Source organism: Numida meleagris, chromosome 4 (genome assembly GCF_002078875.1).
Source record: "Numida meleagris isolate 19003 breed g44 Domestic line chromosome 4, NumMel1.0, whole genome shotgun sequence".
In the NCBI taxonomy this organism is placed as follows: domain Eukaryota; kingdom Metazoa; phylum Chordata; class Aves; order Galliformes; family Numididae; genus Numida; species Numida meleagris.
The window spans coordinates 44,734,664-44,761,872 of NC_034412.1; the positions used below are offsets into that span (position 1 = coordinate 44,734,664).

Genomic DNA, 27,209 nt, shown 5'->3' on the forward strand with positions numbered 1-27,209 from the left:
AATCTGCATCTAGTGCTGCTTGGCACTTTGAGATAGGTTAATGTTTTTAAAATTATTTGTCCTGGCTTCAAGACTTTGGACTCTTATGTCAATAATTTACTGTTCTAAATGGAGAAGTGGCATCAGGGTCACGTGTGCTTGTGTGTGTGAGAGACAAAGAAGTCAGTTGGAGCCTTAGCTGAGTAGCATAACATGTCCTGGTGCAGCTGGGGAGGCTGCAGAGCACCCCTTTCCTAGCTAAGCACTATTGAAAAGTATTTTAAGAAAAAATCAGTGACTGAGTTGCTCAGAGAAAGCTGGAGGGTTTATACTGCGCAACCAGAACCAAGCTGTCTCATAAAGTACTGTGATGAAAAATATAGTTTTTGCTTTCTTAATTGAGTTTATGCGACAGAAGCGGCCATTTGAAAACACTCTAGTTAATAGATATATCATTTTAGCTAGTACAGTGATGTTTCCTGCATGGGTTTGTTTTTTGGTACGGTTGTTTTTTGTTGTTGGCAAAAGAAGTATTCAGCAAATTCAGGTCTATAGGCCAATGAAAGAGGTTTCTGGAGGAGGATAATTGATTTTCTTTGTGGTATCCTGCCTGTGTCATGTCATTAGAAGAGCTGTTGCCATTGACATGTGTCTTCAGGTGATGGGTTTACTAATGCAGGTGCACCACAAGACTGACCACTTTCTGCTATGGAGAAAGCCTTATCATCTCAATTGCTCTTAGGGGAGTCTCCTACACAGATCCAAAGTCAGTACTGTGATTGTTAAGTGCCTGCAAATTGCTAATAAGTAGGTCTGTGTGTATTTTGTGCTGAGTGCTGCCAGGAAAACAAGTAACATTGTCCCTTGTTCCCTTCTGCTCCTTCCAGCGCAGGTAACAATGCCTGTCGAAAGAATGCGGATGCGCCCATGGCTGGAAGAACAAATAAATTCTAACACAATACCGGGGCTGAAATGGCTAAATAAGGTAAGGGGTGTGTTTGTGCAAGCGCGCCTGCACGTGTGTGTGAATGAACTCCTTCATAGCAGTGTACATTGGTGTTCCTAGCTCTCAAAGTGGCAACATAAGGAGGAAGGGCAACACTGAATGCTTCCTGCTGAACCTGTTCTTCTGGCCTTACGTTCCAGATCTGAAGCTCTTTGCATTTGCCTGCTAGATTTGTGACTTGTTTGTAAGCATTTTCCCTCCTCTGACTCTGTTGGTGAAAAAAATGTAGACTCTGTTTTTTATCTGGAACAAATTGCTTACCAAGCAACGTCAGAGGGATTTTGAACAAAACGCTCATCTGAAGTGGAATGGTATGTTCTGCATTAACCTCTGAGTTGAAGCAGTGATCTCTTTCAGACCTGTATGCAATCTCTGATAACTTCTTAAAGCGGTGAATCTGAGAAAAAAATCAGGTAATTTTTCCTATACCAGACCCAACTTACTATTCCTTATCCAGAACTCAGAGTCCTAGATACTTCCCGAGCACATCAGAACCCAGTTGCATTTTTTTAATTGATTCGGTAAAACAATGTATTTGAGACTTTGAGCTGTAATAAACCCCAGAATTATGCAGTATGCAGAGGAGTTATTCACCACCCTGCAGACAATCGTGCAGTTTTAGCAACAGAAACCACTTTATTATCAAAGTGAAAGCAATGGAAATGCTGTAAAGTAGGTGCAGAAATATAGGATCTGCCATTCTGTTTAAGGCTCTAGTCCAGTAAGTCTAGTATCCTCTCCATGGTGGTTGTTGTGGTGCTCAGATGTTCGTTTTTAAGACTGGAGAATGACAATTAAGAATAATATTTTTTAATTTCAGTTTACAAAGTTAAAAATACTTGCGACTATACGATTAACAACAGCCCTGTCAACTTCAGCTGCAAATTTTGTTTCTCAGGAGCACCCTGCATCAGTTACTCCCACATACTGTGACTGGGTAAATAAATATTGATTGATCCATTCCCAAGTTAGCTGCCCTGTGCATTTGAGCAGCTCCTTATTCTTGCATAATGGGGTCACAGTTGAAGAGGAGGAAGAGAACAGATTTTACTGTTGTCTTCGTAATTTAAGTACCACATTCAGAATTCTTCTCCTACACTGTCTCTCCTTCTTTTGGGTCTCTCCTACTGACATTCCATCTTTCCTGTCCTTCCTTGAACATTTCTGTTTGATTCCAAAATCGTTTCTCTATGCTTAGCAGTAGGAAAAGTATTTCAGATTTTAGCATCTTATGGTTAAATTTAGATATAGTGTTGAGCGACACGGTTTAGTGGGGTTATTGGTGGTATGTGGATGGTTGGACTGGGTGATCTTGTAGGTCTTTTCCAACCTAGCTAATTCTATGATTCTATGATTCTAAATATAGTGGTGGTGTCTGTAGGTTATGTTCGTGTAACCTTTCTCTGTACTCTGTGAACGTACTTGTTCTGCGGTGTCAAAACACTGCTCCTGTACTAAGGGATTAGTTCAAGTTTAGCCTACTAGCCTATAGAGGCATGTTGCAAGGCATTTCAGGTTGTTTAATGTTTGCAGCTCTCTGATCCTGTTGTTACAGCAGCTTCTGCCTTGTGCTTCTGGCACAAACTGTTTGCATGCAAAATTTTGTCCTTAGCTAGCATATTCTATATTGACCAAAGCTCATCTCATGAATAAAGTATTTTTAAATCTTTTTTTTTTTTTTTTAAAACAAAGCTCTAGCTCCTGTCAGCACCAGGACACCAGGCCAAGTGGCCTGCGTTGAGGTTTATTAGATTCCGATTCTCTGCTTCTACCTTCAGATTTGGCATCATCTTGAGCTGCTTTTCATAGAATCATGGAATCACCAAGGTTGGAGAAGAGCTCCAAGATCATCCAGTCCAACTGTCCGCATACCACCAAAATTTCCCCACTAAACCGTTTCCCTTAGTACACCATCTAAATGTTTCTTGAACATCTCCAGAGATGGTGAGTCCACCACCTCCCTGGGCAGCCCGTTCCAGCACCTGATCACTCTTTTGGAGAAGTATTTCCTAAGATACTGAACAGGACAGGCCCCAGTACCGACCCCTGCGGATCACCACTCATGGCCAGTTGCCAGCTGGGTTTATCTCCATTCACCACTACTCTCTGGGCCCAGCCATGTAGCTGGTTCTTTACCCAGCTCGACAAACTAATAGCGCTTCTGAGTGTTTCTGTTAAAAATGCTGAAAAATTAATTCCAGCAGTGAATCATTAAACCAAAAATGTTTCTATTTTTACTGCAAATACTGACCATAAACAAAGCCGTGCATAGAATCTATGATAAAATGTCATATGTATCAAAGCACATTATGTATGCACAGAATTGACTCTGGAAATTGTAGGATTTCAGGATTTGTATGTTTTAATTGGAGACCGGGAAAGTACGGTTCACATTAAAGAAAAGAAGATGGGGCAGATCAGCAAGAGGATGGCATGTGTATGTGTGCACAGGTTTTAAGGAAAGAAGATTTAAATACTGAAGAAGCGAGTATCAATCTAAATTTGTCATTGGCTGTCTTTTCTTGGGGAATTTTTTGCAGACCAAGGGAGGAATTAAACCTTTCTCAGTTAACAATGATAAGTCAGGTAACAGCCAATTTACCTCTTTCCTTCCCCTACTGTCAGTCAGTCACACTGTACCTCCTGCTTTGCTCTGCACTGCATTGTTGATGTTTTTTTTCCTCCAGATTACACTCCCTTCTCTAAAGGGCTTAAATAATAAATATCTTCCTCCTCAGTGAAAATCTTTTCCTGCTGAACAGCAGAAGGGAGGAAGGGAATTTCTTTACCATCCCAGGGAGACAAAACTGGGAGGCACGAGAGAAGTTACGTAGTTCAGCAGAGGGCAGAGGTGATGTGAGGAGGAGGATAATGTGAGGTCAGCATCCCTCATGGGTCTGGAAAAGGAAATTAGAGTGGAAACATGTGAAGTAGCTGTAACAGGAGCTGAAAAGCAACCTGCTGCTTTGATGGTTGCTTGGAGTATAACCATCCAGACGGAGGTCACTATTTAAAATTTGTCTTATGACTTCCTAACTAGTCTGATCTCATGTTCATTCCCCTGCTTGGAGCATTTTGCAATTAGAGTTTCATGTTTTCAATACTATTTTCCTCTTCCTGCTTATTTCTAAGAATATGACACCTTTTTCCCTTTTGATATCCCCATTGGATAGTGGTAGCAACGGCCGTTATGCAGCATAAGTTTTGTGGGTTGTGCTTTTGACTTTGGTGAGCCTAATTTTATGCATAAACACAAGACTCCTGCAAAAATGCCTTGTGCTGTGCAAAACAGTGCTTCATTTTCCAAGTCTGAGAAAAAGTAGTGATGAGCCTTTTCCTGTTAGTCATTATTAATGAACAAGGAGTGAAGAAGGACATGGGAAAATGTTTGATAATGAGTGAAATTAAAAAACCCAATATTTAAATAGGAAGAACCTGGGTAAATTAGAGCAGAACAACCATTTATGCTGTGGAACTTGTAGCCGCTTGAGATTGTTGCAATCAGCAGTATTGAGGGATTTCAGAGAAGATTAGATATGTACATAGTTGATGAGAAAATATTTCTGGATGTAAAATTAGATATATTTTAAAGTTATAGTGCAGGTAGATTATATAATTTTTATTATTGATACTACAATTTGTTGTAAGTCCTTGTGCTTCAAGACAGGGAATTAGGAAGGATTTTCTGTAATGAACACTTACACTGCTCTTGGGAAAGTCTTTATACCTTCCTTTGAAGCAGGGAGTACTGTTGATGGTGACATGGTGCTGTATCCATAGTCTTGCAACTTGTCTATGCAAGTTTCTAAATAAGTTTTTGAATTTTCAGGCAGCGTATGAAATCAGTGGTATAACCTCTGTAGCACTGTGTAGCGTTATGCAAACTTTTCCCCATCACCAAACATGAGAAGACTTTCTAGTCTGGTCATTTCTTAGAATTCTTGTTGATAGATTTTTTTTTTATGGGCTTTTTTTTTCCATACTGATTATTGTCTTTAGGACAGTAAAGACAGAGCTTATTCTAGCTCCAGTGAATACAGTAGTGTTGTGGACTGCAGGACAATGGGTTTGAAGCTTCCTTTAGACCTCTTCTACTTGAGAGAGAGGGGAACACCTCTGTAGTATAATTTGACTATATAGAAGGGAAGAGTAAGGTGGCAAAAGGCACATGAGATAAATAACAAGAATGGGTGAAGTGGATCATAGAATCATAGAATCACCGAGGTTGGAAAAGACCTACAAGGTCATCCAGTCCAACCATCCACCTATCACCAATAGTTCTTACTAAACCAAGTCCCTCAACACAATGTCTAAACATTCCTTGAACAGCTCCAGAGTCGCTGACTCCACCACCTCCCTGGGCAGCCCATTCCAGCATCTGACCACTCTTTCAGAGAAGTAATATTTCCTAACGATGAATGAATTTATGAGAATTTGAAGGAGAACAGGGATCATGTTAAATCTGCTTTTACCAAATTAAAGATGAAGAAAAGCAAGATGGGAAGAATGCAATTCTGAGCAAGTGAATTTAGATGAAAGAATTGAAGAAAAGAGATGAAAGTTGTCAAAAAAATACATGCTCAAGAAAGCAAAGATCATAGAAAAAGGAAGAGAAGTAAACCTAACCTTGACATTAGTGAAATATTAACCAGACAGACGAGGACGAAATGGTCTTGGTAGGGTAAGGGCAAAGGATTCTTCTCCCCTGACCTTAGATATCTACAGTGCAGTTGTTTAAATGAGGGCTGCCTGTCTACAGTTGTTTGCAGTTAATGGAGAGAAATAGGCATTTTTGGGGTGTAATTGAGTTGGTGAGTTGAGGTAAATTGTCCCCTGAAAGCGCCTTTCTTTTCACTGGTTGTGAAGGGAATCTAAACCTGTAGAGGTGGCACTTACAGTGCAGTATGTCTGCATTTGATGTCTGCATTTGAAGCCAGGTAAGGTGTATCTTCTGTAAGAGGAGGATTTTATTTGTGGGACGTAACCCTTTTGCATGGCTTTGCAGAAATGGGCATAAAGTGTTCTTATGCTGTGTTGTATGACATGAAAGCACATCTAGCCCATGAAAGTATCCATCTGGCCCAGTGTCCTATCTTTGATGATGGCGTGGGCCTAAATGTTAATGGAAAGAGTATTTGAAACATGACAGGAGGGATTTGATTCTTCCTGTTCCTGTGCTGTTCAAGCGCTGAAAGCCACTGAGCTTCCGGAGTTGGAGCTGCATCCAAATTCATCATCCTTGATAGCCACCAGTGTACTTTCTTCCACAAGTTTTTCTGTCAAATCTATCATCCTTAGTAGTGACTTAGTGTACTATCTTCCATGAGTTTTTTCTGTTCCCTTTGTGAATCAGTATATACTTCCACTATATAAGGCACACCGTGGTTTGTAAACAAAGGACAAACAACCCTTCCTTTGGATTGCTTTAAGTCTGCTTATTTTTGGATCAAAGTTTCTAAACTAAAAAGTTCAACTACCTTTAAACCCACCCCTGCACATGGGTGTACCTTTTTTTTTTTTTTTGTCCCCACTGCAGAGATGTCTTTTTTTGATCTATGCTCTATTTGCTTGGCTGGTAAATTTTAAGTATCCCTTTCTTTCACTGTGTTAGTGTTTTACTCACTGAATTCCTTGAATTATCTCTGTTCCTATGGTTGTTTATTTTTATATCTGATTTTTCTAATCATGACAGTGTCGGTGCTGCCAAAACTAGCCTTCAGTTGAATGTTTAGAAATGTTTAGCATGGCATGTTTTATCTGTGTGTCAGCTTGGAAAGCTGCCAGTCTCACAGTGTGTGAAGGGGCATCTGAGTATTTTGTGTACTTGGGGCTGTATTCTGCTTTCACTGACACCAGTGAATATTTTCCTATTGAGCCCAGCAACAGCAGCACTGTGTTAGAAGAAAGCAAAACAGTTGCAGATACCAGAACTGCATTTTTAAATAAGTGACTTAAAGTCATCAGAAAATCCATCAAGTCAATCAGCACTGGCATTTCCTGTTTGTTTTCCCTTCCAGGAGAAGAAGATTTTTCAGATTCCCTGGATGCATGCTGCAAGACATGGGTGGGATGTTGAAAAAGATGCTCCCTTATTTAGAAACTGGGCAATTCATACAGGTATTGGAACTCTCTTTTTGCAGGACAGATTTTCACTTAGTTTTCCCTTTTAAATTTATATTTTCCTTCTTTCATGTCTTTGTTTTTACTAACACAGAGAGTGAATTGAAGTTTCCAGATCTGTGGGAGGTTAAATGCTTTTTTCAAGGTCTGCAGTAATCTCCAGCTTTATTGAATGGCCGTAACTCATTTGCATCGAGGAGCACAGTAAAACTTAATTGATTTAAATGTTAACAAGTTCGGGTTCAAAATCGTTTGGAGTAGAGCATGCTCAGCACTTTGTAGACTTGGTCCCTTAGGCTTTTTATGTGCTTCTATGGATTTGAGCCAGACTTAATAAAGGTAAATGCTGTGCAAGCTTTTCCGCGTTGTTGTAAAGTTGCATCTGATCTGCAGTGCCCTAGGTCTTTCTTGGGCAGAAACTGTTAATAGCGTTCTAGAAACATGCATGAGAATGAGATCACAACATTCACTTTCTCTTGCAACCTCAGCTGTTGTTTGAATGCCTGTCTTGACAACCAAAGGCTATTAACTTGAAGTTAACCTGTGTTGTTACTAGTTTGTCTTAGGTTTTCAGTTACTCATTGTATATGCTCAACTCTCTTTTCTTGCTTAGGAAAATACCAGTCAGGAGTAGATAAACCCGACCCAAAGACATGGAAGGCAAACTTCCGGTGTGCTATGAACTCTCTGCCTGATATAGAAGAAGTGAAGGACAAAAGTATAAAGAAAGGAAACAATGCCTTCAGGGTGTACCGGATGCTGCCGTTATCTGAAAGACCTTCCAAAAAAGGTAGAGGAGAGAGCTTGTGAGTGTGAAATTGGTGTTGGCTGCATTGTTGCTATGGGGCCTGCATAATGTGCCAGTTTTACTTCTACTGTAAAGTCAGACTTTTTCATCCAGCTGTTCCCTGGAATTTAGAAACTTCTCTGTGAAAAATGGGCTGCATTCAATTAAGGGAAAGAGCTGCATTGAGAGAGATCAACGAGATAGGGTACCGGGCCGCCTAAATGATGATAGTTCTGTTAAAACCAGCGGAGCTGAATTCAGATGCTAATTGCAGGTACAGTGCTTGTTTGAATTTTGGGGCTGCCAAGTAACTGCTGCCAAATGGCCAAAGTTTCATTTGGGGCGGCGATACAGAATAAACAGCTGAAGATTTGTAGAGCAGTGAACACCCCTAACTTGAATCGGGAATAATCTTTCCTGCAGGAGGCGTTAATATCAGTGCTGAACTAAAACACGGGCTTAGGAAGCTGAGAATACCACAGAGGAGCACCCCTATATATTTAATATCTGTGGCACTGCTTTCAAAATCACAGTCTGTGTGAGGTGTCCTAGTGAATTAGAGCAGCACAAAGCCATATCTGTTTATCCCCTACCTATCGTGAAATAACTGGGCCTCCTTCAGTCAAGGAGAATGATTGGGGCATATTAGAGATCGATACATTTTATGGAGTAAAGCTCTTACAGAGTATGGTGGCAGACATTTTGTTATCTTTTTTCAAGCAAGGATAGAAATAAACTCGCACTCTTTTCAGCTGAGTAGAAAGAGTACACTCTTAGGTATAGCTGTTGCCTACATTGAAGATCTGTTTCTGTAGGACATAGGAACCAAATTCAGCTGCCACTTGGAACTGGGAGCGCAAACTCAGCATCTGGGTTTCTTATACATGGAACAAACTTGCAAGTTTGGCGTCCTGGAGGAACACTTTATTTAAACCATAGAGGCACTTCTTTAGTTAGGTAGGTAACCTAGGCCAGGAAAAAACAGGAAGAAGGCTGTGCTCTTTTCCCCCACAGCATGGTAGTGGTGAAATGGGAAACTGTTTAAATTCCCCAGATTTGGTTTAGGTGTTGGGTCTCCTACAGGCCAGGAGAGGACCTAAGCACCAGACCAGTCTAAGGATTATTTGGTTTCTTGTTGAATAGAAACATAGGCATTTTTTTAGCTTTGTTATTGGCTTATGGAGTAGAAAATAGGCTTCCTTATTCCTCTGATATCTTCTAGTGCCTAAGTGTATTGGTTGAAAAGATAATCTCCCATCCAAACATTGTACCTCTCTGCTTGGTGTTCCTCTAAAATCAAATTTGGTACAGCTCAATTTGTTATTTTCTTAAATTGTGACATATAAAGCTCATCTTGATTTTAAGACGTGAATGGAAATGAATAATTTTGGCATTTTTGGGGCAGAATCATACTATGAAAAGAAGATCAATCTGGAAAAAGTAGAATATTCACTTTGAAACTGTTTTGCATCCCTCATCTGTGCTGTGTTTTGTACATGCAGGCATATATCCATGAACCATAACCTGACCCACTGTGGCAGATTCCTCTCATAGCTGTAAGAACCAGAACAGTTTATAATGAAAACTGAGATTCTGGAGCTCTGTGTCATAGCAGGAGAAAATTCCACTGTAAATCCAGCTACTATGTGACTGACATCTTTTGGCCCTTGTGTATCTTCTCATTTGTCCTTTCTACATGACGTGTGACTAAATTTATGTATGAGTGATGGCAAAAGAATTTGTCTGCAAACATTTTTAATTCTAAGCCATATCTTGTAGTAGGGATGGGAGGAATTCCTGGGACACATCTGTGCAAAGAGCGAGTAGAGCAGAGCTTTCATCAGCATCTCTGAGCTTCCACGTTAGGGTCTCCTCGGGACAAAGCAGGGATAGCAGTGCTGAGGTCTTCCAAGGCATGGGAGATTTGGTGAGGGCCATATGCTCTGGGTTTTATTCTGGGTTCTCCAATCCAGCATGATTGCATAGATCACTTTGGCATAAATTATAATATATATTCCTCCCCCCATGTTGCAACTATTTTCAAAAATATGTGTTGAAATTTCCTGTGATCTCTTTTCACATGTTAAATAAAAGAACAATCTCCCTTTTCCTGTTGCTACATACAGTGAGGGTATCTCAAGTGGGCCAAGATAGATGCTTGGATTCTTTTTCTTTGAGATTTTTTCCTTCCCTTTCCTTCTCCTTTAACAATCCTTGGTTCTTTATCACTCTTTCGTATTTTTCACCTTGCTTTTTTTAACTGAGATTGCTTTTTTTTGGTCCTTTAGTAGTTCTTTTCTGTAGTCCTTCAGAAATGAAACACAAAACCCTGTGCTCAAGGTGAATTTTGACTGCCCAGTCTTTAAAGTGGGTTTAAAACTAAGCAAAAGGAGTTCTCCCTTTCCTAGGAGTTGCTGCTATTTTGAGTCACATTTGAAGGCTGTTTCTTAGTGAATATAGAAGTCATGGAGGACAATTGATGGCACAGAGAACTTTAAGAAATCTTCCTTCTGTTCTTGCAGGAAAAAAAACGAAGTCTGAGAAGGATGACAAGTTCAAACAAATTAAGGTAAGTAGCTGTTTGGTAGTTTGAGAGTGTGTGAAAACAATCTGTTGCAGTTGTTTTTTTAATATTCCCAGTAGTGTCTTGTGGTGGACATTTGCAAATCTCCCTTGCTTTTGGTTTGGTTAAGGAGCTACAGTTACTTTGGTGTAGTTTTTTTTTTTTTAAAATGTGAGGCTTGTTAGAGCCATGGCTGACGTCATCAGTTGACACAGCCCTTGTGTTGCAATGCCCGGAGGTTGGAAAACTGGCAGCTTTGGCAATACGTTTGCCATTTGTCTGTGTAAGTAGAAATACAGTAATTATGGAAGGAATGCTTGCGAACAATAGAAGTACCTTTTGGAGCAATTAGTTTTTTTGTGCAGAAGACATTGGAAATACATTTTTGTTTAGGAAAGAGGGAGGAGTCTGTCAATGCCTTATGTTCTGCTCATGCTTTGTAAGATAGAAGAAAGCTATAAAGCTCATCAGCCAGCATGAGATTTCTTCTTGTTCAGAACACAGACCCAAACTCACATTTACTTTCCCTGCAAAACATGGTATTTCCTACAATTTGCAGTTATGCTGAGGCCCCTCTGAGATGGTCGGTGTAGTATACTCACAGGATTTAGTCCAACTTCAGTGTTTCCATAAAGCAAATTGCAAAGTTTCCAGGCTTTCAGGCTTCACAGAAGTTTTTGTTCCTTCATTGAAATTGAGGATCTGAGTGCTGAAAGCACAGCCCGTGCTGGCATGCGGCAGCAGTGTCTGTAACAGAACAACAGCTCGGGCTCTGCTGCTTGCTTGCTAAGGGCTGCGACTCTCATGTCTCGGTGAAGCAGAGAGGTGAATACTGAGGGCTGGGAAAATTCCTTTATTAAAGTTGGATTTGGAAGGCAAAAAACTCTTCTATTATGCAGCCATGTGTGATTGTTATCTTGTGACTGATTCCAAGGGATCCAGAAAACTCCTTTGATCAGAGCTGGGCAGCACATGATGCCTTCCAAAGCTGGCAGCAGCACTTTGCTGTGCCTCTTCTTTGTAACTTTTCTTTTAGTCAAAACATTAAGTATCTGAAAAGCTGTAGAGATGCCTGCACAATCTTTTCCTCTTCATTCAGATGAATCTCACAAATACTGGTTGCTGAGGGTATCACAGTGAGATGTCTGGGAGATTATTACATGCAGTGCTATCCCTGTGAGAAGGTGTCTGCAGGAGGATGTTTGCAGCTTTTGGGGGTGCTTTCTTCCAGCTTGGTTACCCTGAACTGTGCAGAAGTGTTAGGCAGCAGCCACAGCAGGCAGATCTGGCTGTGCTGCCAGCACTGATACCTACAAGCATACCAGCCACTGATTATGACATGGCCTCTTAGCTCTTGTAGGCTTTGAGCTGGGACCAAGTGCTGTTTCTGACTGCTGTCCCTTTTTCTGAGAAATATGTAGATGAGTTGACTTCCAAATATACCTGGATTTTAGAGTAGATACTCACTCCCTGCTCAGCTGCTGTTAGGTAGGCTATTGAATGTTGAAGGCGATCGTTGTGAAGAAAGATGGCAGATGAGTTAATGCAAGTGCACATTTTTGAACACTAAAAGATGCTTGAATTTCTTTGCTTGGTGATGTGAATTCTCAGCTGCATGGTTTTTTGTTAAAAGCCTTGCAGCCATCTTGAAAACCTCTACTTAGTGATGATGGGTGGGTGGCTACTCCATGACCTGCCTGCTGACCAAGAGAGGGAGAAGCTAAGAGTCAGAGAAAAGGGACCTCAGTGTAACAGAACCTCACATGGAGCTCCCCCATGTCACCGCTGCCAGACCCTGTGGGTGCCCAAGTTTCTAAGGTGACTGCTGATGTGAGTGAAGAGCACTGCCAGACCCCACTGGTCAAACCTCAGTGCCTGCTCGTGCCTGACTGGTGAGGCTGAACTTGAGCAGGGTGCCCAGACAGGACTCTTCCCTTCCTTGACCCTCCTGGGGATGTGAGACACCTGGCCTGTACTTAATCCCTAGTTAATAGGGCACATCTCCCACCTTGCAGATGCGTCTCCTGGTCACTGGGCTCTTAGGCAAATTGGAAAGAGGCCAAAAGTATCTGAGTAGTCCAAAGAGACATGAATAGGCTCTTCCCTTTGAAACAAAGGTGAAGGTTGAACTGCCTGTGTGAGATGTAGTCTCTACCTTATGGTAGATCCATAATTTTGACTATGCATGCAGCTCCCCACTGGGGTAATTTTTAAGTCTAAGTGACACCTGTCCCCATCCTTTTAGCTCAGCTTCCTCTAGGCATCCAGACACTGAAAAGTGATGTAACACTGACTGTGCTGATGTCCATGTCCGTTTGTGGACTTGGCCCCATCACTCAGGTTCTAGGATGTACATTTGTTTCTGCAACTCAAAAGGACAGCTAAATAAACTCTCCTGTAATGAAGCCTCAGCAAATCTGAGCAAGTTATAGTGTCAGCAGCTTTCCTATGGGGGCTGTTGTGTTTGCCGGGGCATTGCACGGCACTGGGGCTCCGGTGCAGAGTCCTCATCTGTCTGCAGTCAGTGAGCCTGGATGGATCAATAGCAGCTAATTTTATCTTTTCCTGCTTTCTGGGTCTTTGACATGTGGGCTGACACCACCAGCACGGTTCATCAAAGACCTGGTGCCATTAGCACTGAAGCTGCCTTATGCTCCTCTGATATGCAAAAAGGGGCCTGGGAACAGGCTGCATGTCTGCACTCTGGCCTTGCTGCAGGGCTAGGAAAGCAGAGATGTGTGTCCAAGGGGCAGATCGTAATGAGTGGGTCTCAGTCACTGCATGTGGCATCCAAAAACTGCATGTCATCCTGTCCCTGGTGTCCCCACGATAACCCTTCATACAGTTAGTGCTGCGAAAGGCTGGCGCCACAAATCCTGAGGCTCGCCTTTGCCCTGCACTTACTGAGGTGTTTTAGAGCAGTGAAAATGGGCATGCAAAGGCAACGGGTCAGACCAGCAGTTCTGCACCTCTCTGCAGATGCCATCAATGCGACAGTGACGCAGAACTTGGCTTTCAGTAGTGGCACTGCCAGCCCAGAATGAGAGCTGAAGCCTTTAGACTTTCTATCTGATAACCTTGTATGGGTGCCAATACCAGGGAGGAGGTTGGGCATGTAGTTAGTTCTTTAAAAGTGTTTATAGCTTTTGTAAGAAATCCTGAGTTTGTGGAATTAACATTTTTTGGTGTCTAGTCTGAAGGGAGATTTTTTCAATTCCCATTCAAATGTACCAGACCTATAGAGTATGCATCTTGTGGGCAGCTCAGTATTTATAGTGCAGGTGGTGTTTTCCCAATGCTATTGCCTATGATAATGTTTATGATGTGGTCTAAAAGACTGTATTTAGTGTGAACACTTTGATTTGCTGCAGAGAAAAATTAAGGCTAGAATTAAGTAATTATTAAACTGAAGCTAGGGCTTCCGTTCAGAGAGTGCTGAGAGATAGAGTGTGTTTGGAAGAGAATGAGGGTGAAAATGAAATAGAATACATTTGAAAGCAATGTTTCTCCCTTGTTTGTTCTGAATGTTGATCTCCTGTAATAAATAGCACTCTAATTTCTTGCTCCCAGAAGGCTCACTCTAAATCTGAAAATTAAAAATAGCTGGAGTTTCAAAGCTGAAGATTTGGAAGTAAACTCTGACTTCTCTGGTTCTCTGTCAGAGAACCAAAGTACTTGTTCGGATATTGTGTCTAACAGGGAGCAGTGGGGATGTGGCAGGCAGAAGCAATTTGATTTATTACCATCTCTGAACAATGAGATGAACTTAGTCCAGGCTCCTAAAATAAATCAAACCTGACCCAAATGTACTGTTTTCATTCTAGCAAGAGCCAGTTGAATCATCTTTTGGGATTAATGGGCTAAATGACGTTTCTTCTGACTATTTCCTGTCCTCCAGTATAAAAAATGAAGTTGACAGTACAGTGAACATTGTAGGTAAGTACTTATGCTTTTCATATATGCTAAGCATACAGGTGCATTAAAAGACAAATACATGAAATGGGTGATGCCAGAAAAAAAAAACTTTTGACTGTTTCAAACTCACCTTTCCAGCAGCACTGTGCAATTTGGAGAAGATCCCAGGTATAATCGTGTCTACGATTTTGTTTATTTTTTGTTAGCCAAGGCCATGCAAGGTCCTGCCTGCAGGCCAGCCCCACCACTTTGCAGTGATGGCAAGCAGCACCACTGCAGCATGGCTGTTTCTCTGAGAGCAAAACATGTAGGAACTTTTTCAGGTGGCTTTTCCTGACATCAGCTTTCTGGACAGTATAGTCCTCTGCTGTAAAGGAGATCGTAGTCAGTGTCCATGGGAAGTTATGCTGAAGCTGGAAGATGGTTTCCCTTTGCACAAATAACAGTTTTATATAGGATAACATTCTGTTTGTGAATTTATACAAAAAGATGAAATAGAAGAACTTTTTTTTTTTGCCTCAGTAGCAGAGTTAATTCTTAACATTACAGAGCTAACAAGAAAGATCAGTGAAGTCTTAGAAGCAGGTACATTAGGAATTAGATGTCTTCTCAGAATGTGAATGATTGGTCCTCGGTAGAATAACTGGGCTGGTTTTGACAGCTCTTTTGGGGCTAAGGTTGTCACTGCAGTGAGGGCTCCAAGAAATGTGACCCATATACTATTTTCTCTGGAGTTCTGCTTCTGTATACGAGAAAAAAGTGCTTGAAAAATGTTGATCTTCTTTTTGCGAAGGTGGCAGAAATTGCATGCAGTGACTATTCTTTTCTACCATTTTTTACGTCACAGGGCTCTGTGTTAAGTCATTCCCGCAAATACTTCCATGGTTGAGGAGTTCATGAGTGTTTTGTTCTTTTTATTACAGTTTATTTAATTAGTTCTTGCTTTGTAAGAGTATCAGGACATGAATTTGTTCATACTGTTACAGAGAGCTTTCTAAATTGAAGGAATTACGCTATAATGAATTATATATACTGACTGACTCAAATCCAAATCAGAAATACACTAAGGCTGATATGCAGCCCTGAGGAGGAAGCTTCCTACACTTCAGCTTTATTTTAAAACCTTCAGGTTAAACAGAGATCAATTAACAGCAGCCTTTGCAATGTACCTGGTGTCCCCGAAGTCCACAAACATACAAGAGAGTCATTTTACTGGAACAGCTCACTTTTCTTCAGTGCAGCATATCCTGAACTCCTGTTAAATTTTAGTATGAGATGAATCCATGCTGCACCTTGGAAAATCAGTAATTTACAGAACAGGACCCATACACTGATATAAGAGTTGTTGAAACGTCTAACGTGGAAACCAAGAGAGGAGCAGAACTGAATTGCCCCTGATGGGGTTTCATTTTCCTTTAGGCTCACAAGGGAGATCTCCGGTTAGCATTTTTTTTTTTCCCCTTTGCTCCTATGGGTAGGCCCAGTATCCATTTTCAGAGGTATGACAGCAAGGTTTGGGTGGATAACTGTGATCCAGTGTTGTTTAATTAATGGCTAGGGAAGTGTGCTGCTTATCCAAGCTGAAGAGAGAAGTCCTTATTTAGTGCTCCAAGCCAGTATTTAATATAAACAGGGGAGAAAGGGTAAAATAGATATATTCTGCAGAAAGGACAGAAGTCAGCTGGAGGGGAGAAAAGACAAACAGCACCTGCACTGTTTCTGACATACGTGCAGCTCAAAGGAGAGTGGTGGCATATTGCCCAAATGAGCAGTATATTTTGCTGCGCTAAACTTATCTCTTGGGATGGGTAAGAATTCTCCAGGTACTGAGGAGAAAGATAAAACAGTGCAGATGGCCTGCTCTTATCCTGAAAAGGTTGCACAATACTGGCTTCTCCTGGATAAAAATTAACTCTGTGTGTGTGTGTGTGTTTGTGAGTGTGCTCCTGCCCCGCAATGTAAAGCAGATGGTTTCAAAACCAGGAAAAGGGGCAACAAAATATCTGGACCAAAATGGTAGTAATTGTAGTCATTCAACTGTAAAAAGGGCTATCAGGTATGTATGTCATTTTCTGTATGCTGGAATTGTCTCATAGACTGCACAGCCAGGTTCAGGGGAAATTCCAGTAGTTGGCTGGCACTTCACAAAGCTTTTCCCTGGGAGAAAACCGTGTCACTTTTCTTTTTGAAAGAGTAATGTTCTAACCTTGCCCAAAAGATAGAAGACAGGAGTGGATTGAGTTTTCATGCATATTTATTTGAGTTCATCCAGGAAAAGATGCATCTGTCCTTTTTTAAATTAATAATTAGAGTGCTTAGGTCACTTAACTGAAGAATTTCAAGATGTGCTATGCTTCATTTACTACATTTTTCTTCGTCATGGGTTCTGGTAAAAAAAGAAAAAAAGTGCTGTCTGAATTTCTAATAATTCAGTACAGTATAGCTTGGTGAATTAATCATGACTGTTCTTTGAAACATCCAGTACTGGCCACTTCTAGAGTGCCAAGTGGGATGGGCTGCCAATGCCCGAAAGGACTGAGACATGTTGCTACGTAAAACTTAAAACAGGCATTTATTGCAGTATGGTGTGTTTAAGACTAACAACAGTTCACAACATGCAGATAAATCTGGACCAGTTCCTCTGGCATAAAATCTTCCCAAACTGTTGTTGAAATTGGTAGGAATTTGTTGCATGCAACTTGTTCCTTTTGATGCTTTATGGTGCAGTGAAAGAATATCAGTAGTCTTTCCCTTTCTCTCGGACAGCTGAGGATTCAGGTTAGCCATCCCCTAATGTGGTTCCTCACCTGCTTGCTGTTCTGATCTGGCTAGTGGCTTTTAGCTCAGTGCCAGATTAAAGCAGTTGTCATGCGTTCATATTGCTGGGACCAAAAGGGGAGTTGTACAAGATGGGGAATTTCTCTAGCAGCTCCAGAGAACTGCGATTTTGGCTTTTGGCACAGTACTTCTTGGCTGAGTAACTTCTAAGTTTATTCTTCCATTTCAGAAGAGTGTTCTGTAGCACAGCTAGTGCCTGCAGAGCGCTTTGCGGTGCTTGTAAAGCATCTGTGGTACCTTTACTTTGTAGAAGTAAAAATGTTACTTTGGAATTAAATATTACTTGCCTGCAGGAGTAGGAAAACATATCAATAACTAACCAGACAGTAGCTGTCAGTCGTGGACCACGGGGCCTACAGAGTATAGGTTCAGCTATGATTTTCTACCTGCCATCACTGGCATTTCAAATATCGGTGAGAATAAGCATCTAATTGGAGAAACATTTTTTTTGACAGATTCATGTCATGTATCAATTGGCTTTTCACCATATTTTACGTGACTGTGAGGCCAGTTTTTTGGGTGCCAGTTCTGACTTATTTGCTCTCATGTGCATAATCAGTGTGAGAGCACCCAGATGCTATGGGGTACTGGCAGCTTGCTAGGTGAGGGTGCTTTCCCAGGTTAAGAGACATTGCCATGGTCTATATGTCCTGGTGAGGAAAGAGTGTGGCTATGGTGTTCCCTTGGAAAGCGTCAGGGTAGCTTGTGTGTTGGGGCGGGTTCAAGGGTATTTTGAGTGAGAGCCAGGAAAGAGTTAGGCATTCTCAGTTGTCACAAGTGGAAAAGAAATTCCTTTGAAGATGATGGAAACTAAATAAATCATATAGTTTTCCTGAAGAAGTCCCATTGAAAGCAAGTGGTGGATGTGGAAGAAAGTGCTGAGACTGTTTCAAAGACTCCAGTTCATTCAAATACCAAGTATGCTCCAAGGACAAGCTCTTAGAGATTCAGCAGAGTTGACATATTATGGATAATCGATTTTTTTCTTCTAACTGTAAGTTGTAGGACAGCCGCACCTTGATGGCAGCAGTGAGGAGCAGGTGATAGTTGCCAATCCTCCGGACGTTTGCCAGGTAGTAGAGGTGACAACAGAAAGTGATGAACAGCCTCTCAGCATGAGCCAGCTGTACCCCCTACAGATCTCCCCTGTCTCGTCCTATGCAGGTAAGCATCCTCATGTTTCTTCATGCTCTTTTTAAGAAATGTTTGGAAAACACTGGCCTTGTTAGGGAGTGCCAGGCCCAGGGGCAGGGTCACCAGGGAAAAGCAGGCTCTTTAAGGGCAGCTGGCACAGATATGGATTCAGTAATGTCTGTTCTGCTGGCTTCTGTATTTTTAACTCAAAAACTCATAGTCCTGTATATTAATTCTACATTGGGAAACAGCTCAGCAGAACTGAGGATGGAAATAAAAGCTGCAGTTTTTAGCCTGTGACTAATGGAAAAAGAACCTTTTTGGATGTAACGTAGAGAGGCCTTTTCATCTCTCATTAGAGGGACATTTTCAATGGTACAAGCGATGCGCTGCAAATATATTGTGTCCCCCTGGCAGCCTGATCTTTTAAAGATAAAAGGTCATAATCTCTGCTGTATGTTTCCATGGTGCTTGCCATAGTGGATACAGAGTGCTAAGGACTGCATTAATTATATATAATGCAAATGTGAATCTGAAGGCCCTGGGGGAGTAGGTATATCTTGTTACAAATAGTCTGCAGACCAGAACAGCCATGTAGTGACTGATAAGAAGGGGTCTGTGGAAGTCTGGCTTCCAACGTCTGTCTCCCATCTGGATTCTCTGATATCTAAAAAGAGTGAGATAACAAGCTTTCCCCAGAGTCAGGGTGCTAATGGTTTCTTGTTGTTATCCAGCCCCTTATTTTCATAAAACTGGTAGGAAGTTAAGAGTCTTGGCCCTTATTTATTCCTTATCCAAGACTGACAGTATGTTCAGAAGCTGTTAGGGGAGAACAGTCACAAAGACGCACATGGGCATGCTATAGAGTTCCTGCAATCATACAAGCCTTATTTCCGTAGGAAACAGGGCAAAACCGCGTTTGAATGTAGAAGTTTCATATCCAACCTGCCCTTCCTTTTTTAATGTGTTACTAACTTGCAAGCCTCAGGAGACAGAGGCAAAAACAGAAATGTAATCTTTTTAGGCAAACTTGAGTATTAATTGTACCCACTGCAATTTATTATTTTATACATGGTTTTGCCTTTGACTCATTAAGCTGAATTACTTCCAGATGCATTTTTATAAAATATATATGTAGGAATTTTTATCTTTGGGTCTGGGTGAATATTACGATGTTCCATTGAATAGCCTCCAACATTAGCCTCAAACATTGATATACGGTCATGCTTCCCCATGTGTTTAGTCTGTAATGGTCAGAGCATTTAAAAGGGCTTTGCAAAGCATAAGGAGGGGTGCTTTAATTTACTGGCGGTGGGAGACAGGGCCTTTGAAACACTTGTCCTTGTTCCAAATGCTTCTTGCAAAACTTTTCCTGGCTGTGTGAAAGCAACAGTGATGCTTTTTTTTGACCTCAGCTAAAGGATCTAAGCTCTTGGAATGCAGACAGAAGTCACCATCTAGGTCTGAAAGTCATTGTAATTGCTTGGGCTGTGACAAGAGAGAGGGATGATCCTGTGACAGGAGAATTGCCGGGACATGAGCAAGTCCTGAGTTACCTCTCCAAAAGTCAGTGTGAGAAGTCTACATGAATGAAGCATTACTGAAGTACTTCTGCTATCCCCTTATGTTGTCTTAGTATCCTTGTGGATTTCAGCTTTCCTAACTTGTATCAGGGCCTAATAAACCATAACTGAGATAGCACAGGGTATTATTTCATGCCACCAGCATGCCTTCGAATGCATCCCGAGACAGGATGAGGATCCTGGTTTCTCTACCTGGAGGCCAGTAAGATGTAGAGTGCTGCTAGGATCTGTCCTGGGATAAGTCCTTTTTAATACCTTCATCGGTGAGCAGAAGAGGTGGTGGAATGCACGCTTGCAAAATTTATAGTAGATACCAAATAGGTGACACCAGTCAATATGCCTGAGGGTAGGGCCACCATCCGGAGAGACCTAGAGAAGCTGCAGGAATGGGCCAACAGGAACCTTACAAAGTTTGCAAAATCATAAAGTCGCCTAGTCTGGAAAAGACCTTTGAGATCACCAATTCCAAGCAGTTCAGCAAGGACAGATATGAAGTCTCATGCCTGAGAAGAAAGAGCCCTTTGCAGTGATTCAGTCTGGGGCCAGTGGGATCGGGAGCAGCGCTGCAGAAATTGGGTGACGGTGAGATGAACGTGAGCCAGCAGAGCACTCTGGCTACAGAGAAAGCTGCAGCCATCAGGAGCATGGCTAGTAGATCTAGGCAAGTGATTATCTCCCTCTACTCAGTGCTAAGTCACACTGCTTCCAGTGTATTGGGTCAAGTTTTGAGTCTCTAGTCAAAGAAGGACACAAACAAGCAGGAGCAAATGCAGGAAAAGGCTGCTGGGATGGTCAGGAGTCGAAGCACTCATCCTATGAGGAGATGCTGAGGGACGGGGCTTGTTCAGCGTGAAGAAGAGATGGTTTTGGTAACCTCATGGCAGCCTGTCTTTCATAGTGGTGCGTAATGAGAAGTAACAGGCATCAACTGAAGCAATAGAACTTGGTCCAAGTGGATATAAGAAAAAATGTTACATTTTTCACCAAAGAGTTTTTCAGAACCCTGAAATTTTGGGGTCTTGTGACTATTTCTAGCTTTATCTTGTTATGCCCAAAACCATATAGATATGGAGCCTAAACCTGCCCTTGTGGCTCTGCTGAGTACAGTTGCCTACTCTGTCAGGTGGTACCACTGAGTGGCAGGAAAGAGGATGACCATAACAGCTGCACAGGAGCACTCAGTTTAGCTCTTCTGAAATAACAACAAAAAAAGTAGCCATAGGTATCAGCTGTCCTACATAAATCTGCTTTATTTCAAAAACACCTCTAGTTCCTTTCTGAGGTTACACAGGCAAATGATATTTCTGGCCCTTATGAGTTTCCTCATATTTCCACTGACGTCTATGAAATCCATTTTTTTTAGTACCAAGGCTGTTCTTGTCAACCTCATCTTGTTTGACACTGATTCAAATAACCTTCTTGATTCAAATGACCTCTCTAACTTTCCATAACAGAGTGGCTAGCTTCCATGGCTTTTCCTAACTATAGTGCTCTCTCTTGCTCAGCATTTTGTTATGTATAAACATCAAGGATGGATTCCTTTTTATCTGCATCACTGTTTTTTGTTGCCACATGCTTCTTCATGTCAAGGAATATCTGTTTCTTGTCTCTGTGTGGATTCCTCCTATTGACTGTCTCCAGGGCCATTTCTCCTTTTGTACAGATTACTTTCTGCCTCTCCTTCCCCTTTCCCTCCTTCCCAGTCTGGCTTAATTAGCCAACTTTATCACGTTGTCACATCTCTCTTTACCTATGCCAGTGAATGAGGAGCCCTGCAGAGTGTTAACTTCATAGGGCTTCACAGTTCAATCCTCTGCCTTGCTGCATGTTGTGACTGGGACTCTGGAGTAGGCAAGGTGCCAGCTATGGAAGTTAACGGTGTTTAGTAGCTGAGCTGCCTGCTTACTTGTTTCAGAAGGACTTTGAATGCAGTGTAGATCCTTGAGTCTGAAAGAGCAACTGAGTCCATGAGTTTATGGCCCTTTATAGACCTATCAGTCTCACCTCAGTGCCAGGAAAGGTTATGGAACAGATGATCTCGGGAGCCATCATGGATCAATTAAAGGTCAACCAGGGGATCAGGCCCAGTCAGCCTGGGTTCATGAATGGTAGATCCTGCTTGACAAACCTGATTTCATTCTATGACAAGGTGACCTGCTTAGTGGATGAAGGTAAGGCTGTTGATGTGGTCTGCCTGGACTTCAGTAGAGCCTTTGACACTGTCCCCCACAGCATCCTTGTGGAGAAGCTGGCCACCCATGGTTTGGATGGGCATATGCTCTGCTGGGTGAAACACTGGCTGGATGGCCGGGCCCAGAGAGTTGTGGTCAGTGGAGTTAAATCCAGTTGGTGGCCAGTCATGAGCAGTGTCTCCCAGGGCTCGGTGCTGAGGCTGCTTCTATTCAACATCTTTATTAATGATCTTGATGAGGGGATTGAGCGCACCCTCAGTAAGTTTGCAGATGACACCAAGTTGGGAGGGAGTGTTGATCTGCCAGAAGGTAGAAAGGCACTACAGAAGGAGCTGGATAGACTGCATGGATGGGCCAAGGTAAACCATATGAGTTTCAACAGGGCCAAGTGTCGGGTCCTGCACTTTGGTCACAGCAATCCCAGACAACCTTACAGGCTTGGGGAGGAGTGGCTGGAAAGCTGCCTGTTGGAAAGGAACCTTGGTGTGCTGATGGACAGTTGGCTGAACATGAGCCAGCAGTGTGCCCAGGTGGCCAAGAAGGCCAATGGCATCCTGGCTTGTATGAGGAATGGAGTGGTGAGCAGGACAAGGGAAGTCATCCTGCCCCTGTACTCAGCATTGGTGAGGCCCCACCTCAAGTACTGTGTTCAGTTTTGGGTGTCTCAGTACAGAAAGGACATGGAGGTGCTGGAGCAGGCCCAAAGAAGGGCAACAAGGCTTCTGAAGGGCTTGGAGAATATGCCCTCTGAGGAGAGACTGAAGGAACTGGGGCTGTTTAGTCTGGGGAAGAGGAGGCTGAGGGGAGACCTCATTGCTCTCTTCAAACACCTGAAAGGTGACTGCAGTGAGAGCGGGGCTGGTCTCTTCTCACTGGTGACAGGACAAGGGGAAATGGCCTCAAGCTGTGCCAGGGGAGGTTTAGGTTGGATATCAGAAAAAGCTTCTTTGCAGAAAGGGTTGTTAAGCACTGGAACAGGCTCCCCAGGGAGGTGGTTGAGTCACCATCCCTGAATGTGTTTAAAAACCATTTGGATGTGGTGTTCAGGGACATGATTTAGTGGTGGGTTGTTAGAGTTAGGGTTGTATGGTTAGGTTGGGGTTGGTTTTGATGATCTTGAAGGTCTTTTCCAACCTGAGCAATTCTATGATTCTATGATTTGCCTAAACCTGGTCCTTAGCTGAGCCTCTGGAGAAGAGCAGGGAGTTGCCAGTCTTTCTGGAGACGTGCAGGGAGGTCATCTGGTCCTATGCCCTCCTCTAGCAGGGCCACCTAGAGGGCTTGAGAATACAATGGGGCTTAGGCTCTTATGCAAGCAAGGGCTGAGCTGCAGGAGGGTGGCCATCCTCCCGGAGCTGCTGCCCTGTCCCCCAGTGCAGAGGGGTGTCAGCTGGTGCGTGTATGTCTCTGTGCTCTGTTTGGAGGTGGGATGTGCTGGGGCTGCCCTGCTGCAGTGCAGGAGGTAATTGCTTTTCTTGCTGGAGTGGTAGGCAGAGGGCTGAGGAATAGGGTGGGGGGCAGGGCAGTACTGAAATAAGAGCAAAGTGTAACAGCAGTAATAAAGTTCAAGAACTGACAACGAAGCCTTGAGGTGGCAAACTGAGATAACAGTTTATGAAACAAAACTACACTTATCTCATCTAGGGTGGAGTTGTTGATGGTTTTGCAGGGAGATAAAAATAAGGATTTGCAGAGGACTTTGCTCATAACTGGCCTCAAGCTGCCAAGAGCAGGAAAGGGAAGAGGGGGCATTCCCCACCAGCAGGAGTCTCTCTGCCCAGAAGTATGAGCAGTAACACCGACCTGCTGCTTCCACCTCTGCTGCAGTCTTTTCTGGAGTGTATCCATGTTAACCATGATAACCACATGAATTTATTCCATGGTTCAATGATGCTGTTGTCTAGCCCTTCAATTACTTCACAGGGGGTCCATGGTTTACTGTTCTTTTCTGATTGTTTGGCCTGGCTCTGTTTGCTTGTACTTTTTTGAAGTGGATCAGGCCTCTTGAACTGGAGTTTGCTACTGTAGATAAAATAACTTGGGTTTCATTTTTGCTTCTGTTTTGTTTGACAGAAAGTGAAACAACTGACAGCGTTCCAAGCGATGAAGAAAATGCAGAGGTAAGTGTTTTCTGGATTTTTAACTCTTTGGAGCAAGATCTCAAAATAGTGTCCTGAGGTATTCTTTCCACTTCTTCATTTGCAACTTTCTGCTAGTGGAGCATTTGTGTTTAATAGCTGAGGGAGAAAGGAAAACTAGGAAGCTTCGGGGCAGACAAATGTTGGGATGATTTTCAAGCAGAACAGATATCTCTGCAAGTTTGTTCTTCCTCATCGTGTCAAAACTATGAGGAGATTGATTTTCATGAGAAAATGCTCTGCAGAGCCATCAGCAGTGCCAGCTAGTTTGTTAATATGGAGCAAACCAGTGGACTTTGTCATGTGCATGTGCGCATGTGTATGCTGCATTGACATTGCTGGGTAGTGAGTGTTTTATCTCAGCTGAAAACATACCCGCTTTGTTTTCCTTGAATGGCATGTGTGAACTCATACAATTGGAGGAAGTGCTTCCACGTGCGATAGAAATGCAACTTCAATGTTTGAGGTGTGTGAGGCAAAAAGCTTTCCCCAGCAGCCAAGGCTGAGTTAGCACACAGCAGGGGCTACCTTCTGTCATCATGGTTGTAACAGTTTCTTACTCTGCCCTGGACTAGAGAGCTGTTCCTGCTCCCATGAGCAGGTGGAAAACAAGCTACCTGTGAGAGTTTGTGTCACAAGGAAGAGAGAAAAGTGTGGAAATGCCCCAACTGCTTCACCAATTGTGGCTGAGGTGGGGGCTCCCTGTCCCTCCAAATCCAGTGAGGACCTTCCTTTGACAGGATGTGCCACAGCAGCATGTGTGATGGGGAAAGAACAGGATGCTCATTTTTCTTTATCAAACCTCATCCCTCTGTTGGGTGGACATGCTACCAAGGGATTTTCATGGCACCCTTACCTCTGATGACAGAGCTTTTGAGTCTCCATGCCAGCTTTACCCAGTAATGGAGGCTTCCATTTGAAGCTCTTGAGTTTTAGGTCATCTGTGTCCAATTTTGTCTATGGCATACTGAGTATGAGGTCTTTATTTTCCATCGGAAGAATGGGCAGAGTGTCTTGAGTGCTGGAGAGCCACCAATGTTAAGATAGAGGACTTACAAAGGGAGAAGTGACAGAGAGCAAAGACATTCAAAGCCAGCTGCCGGTGACTCAGGCTTTTAGAGATGGGGTAACTCCTGTGCAATTTGTGGATATTCCTGTCTCCATCTTATTACTGGGAGCAGTTTGCAAAGTGCATTCACTCATGCAGTCTTTTCTCGTTCTTTTCCCTTCATAGGGACGACTTCATTGGCAGAAGAAAAACATTGAAGGCAAACAGTATCTCAGCAATCTGGGAATGCGGAACACTTCTCATATGCTTCCCAGCATGGCTACTTTTGTAGCCAACAAGCCTGACCTCCAGGTCACCATCAAAGAAGAAAGCTGCCCGCTGCCTTACAACAGCTCCTGGCCCCCCTTCCCAGATATCCCTCTGCCACAAGTAGTGTCCACAGCCTCCACGAGCAGCAGCCGGCCAGACCGCGAGACACGGGCTAGCGTCATCAAGAAAACGTCAGACATCACCCAGTCAAGAGTCAAGAGCTGCTAAGCCTCTGACAGTGTGTTTTTTAGCTTTGTTTTGTTTGGTTTTGTATCTTATGTTTCTCTAGGAGAGGTTCATCCCTTGACGCACATTAGACAAATCTAAGGTAAAGAAAGCCTTGGCAATATAAAACATTGCTGTGTCTGACTCCAGTGCCGGAGTGTTTTTAACTCAGGACTCCAGCCGTCAGTATGTACATCTGAACCCAGGTGGACTTGCAAGGTTGCTACGTAGGAAAAAAAAAAACCAAAACACAAGAACTTTGGCCCACTTGCAGGTTCCAGTGTTTCATAAGAGGACCAACTGACCACAAGGGAAGTGGTGCTGCTGCGCTTCTTGCTGTCAAGGCTGTGATGGAACTGAAAGCCTCAGAATGGAAGAGAAAATGTGAACTAGCTGGAATATTTTTAAATAAAAAAAAAAAGTCTATTGTGAATATTGTACATAGTGCAGTACTAGCAACGTTGCAGTCTGCTTCTGCACCTTATTAAGAAAGCACTTACAAAAGGCCTTTTATTACCTTGCTCTACTTAATGGCACATTGAAGGTCCCTCCCCACCTGTATTCTTTTCCAAGGCTATTCTTGCTAAAGTGTCTTTAAAGAATAGTGGAAAGGAAAGAAAGTTAAAACTTCCCATGTGGATTTCATACATTTTAAGACTGCTTTTCTCGTGTTTGTTTTCTAATCTGCTATGCTTGAATGCCGCGTGGTACAATAGGGGAAAAAAAAAAACAACTATTACAGAGGTGTTATGCAAATTCCCAGATTTAAAAAAAAGAAGAAGAATACTCTAATTCTAACCAGAGCAAGCTTTTTTATTTTTTATACAGGGGAATATTTTATTCAAAATAAAATTCTAAAGTGAATATAATTTTTTTTAATCTTTTCTACAGCAAATTTATAATTTTAAGATTCAATCCTTGGTTATCAGCAGTTATTACATCCTTGTGGCACATTTTTTTTTTAATTTTGTAAAGGTGAAATAGCTTTTATGAGCTCATGTAGCAATCAGATTATCCTGTGGATTGATAATAAATATGGTATATAGTTAAATTTTTAATAATCCTCTTGTTTGTCTCTCTTTTTTTAGTCTTCCAGAAGCCCCACGTGGCATGGGTGTTTGATAGGTGGATGTGACCGCTCAGAGGGAACTATTAGCATGAACCACCTTTACAATTTCTGCAGTGCTCATCTGACAGTGGGAAGTTCTCTGCTCGAAACTTCTTGAGGTGGAAAGAGGAACTGGAGCTTAATGGCAACCAGCTTAAGTTTGGCCTCACGTGCACAGGTTGGGAACCGTGGAACCTCTCCTGGTGCTATTCCATGGTTTAGCTTTGAGGAAGGCACCTCATGGAAGGGAACTTGGGGATGTTCATCTGCAGCCCAGTGCGGGCTCAGCTGAGCTTGCCCCAT

The 27,209-nt window shown here is 42.5% G+C and overlaps 1 protein-coding gene across 10 annotated transcripts in view; it reads left to right on the forward strand.

The window, feature by feature from the left end:
• IRF2 (interferon regulatory factor 2) overlaps positions 1 to 26,859 on the forward strand; it is a 43,572-nt gene extending 16,713 nt beyond the window's left edge. For 9 of the 10 annotated variants that reach the window (XM_021393743.1, XM_021393735.1, XM_021393734.1 and 6 more), the window contains 8 exons: positions 867 to 964; positions 7,003 to 7,102; positions 7,719 to 7,895; positions 10,415 to 10,461; positions 14,280 to 14,391; positions 18,208 to 18,372; positions 24,191 to 24,237; positions 25,490 to 26,859. In XM_021393743.1, coding sequence (XP_021249418.1) covers positions 878 to 964; positions 7,003 to 7,102; positions 7,719 to 7,895; positions 10,415 to 10,461; positions 14,280 to 14,391; positions 18,208 to 18,372; positions 24,191 to 24,237; positions 25,490 to 25,801 — 1,047 coding nt within the window. In that variant the 5' untranslated portion in view covers positions 867 to 877 and the 3' untranslated portion in view covers positions 25,802 to 26,859. The remainder of the gene's footprint in view (positions 1 to 866; positions 965 to 7,002; positions 7,103 to 7,718; positions 7,896 to 10,414; positions 10,462 to 14,279; positions 14,392 to 18,207; positions 18,373 to 24,190; positions 24,238 to 25,489) is intronic. The other variant, XM_021393742.1, reaches the window with a different exon arrangement.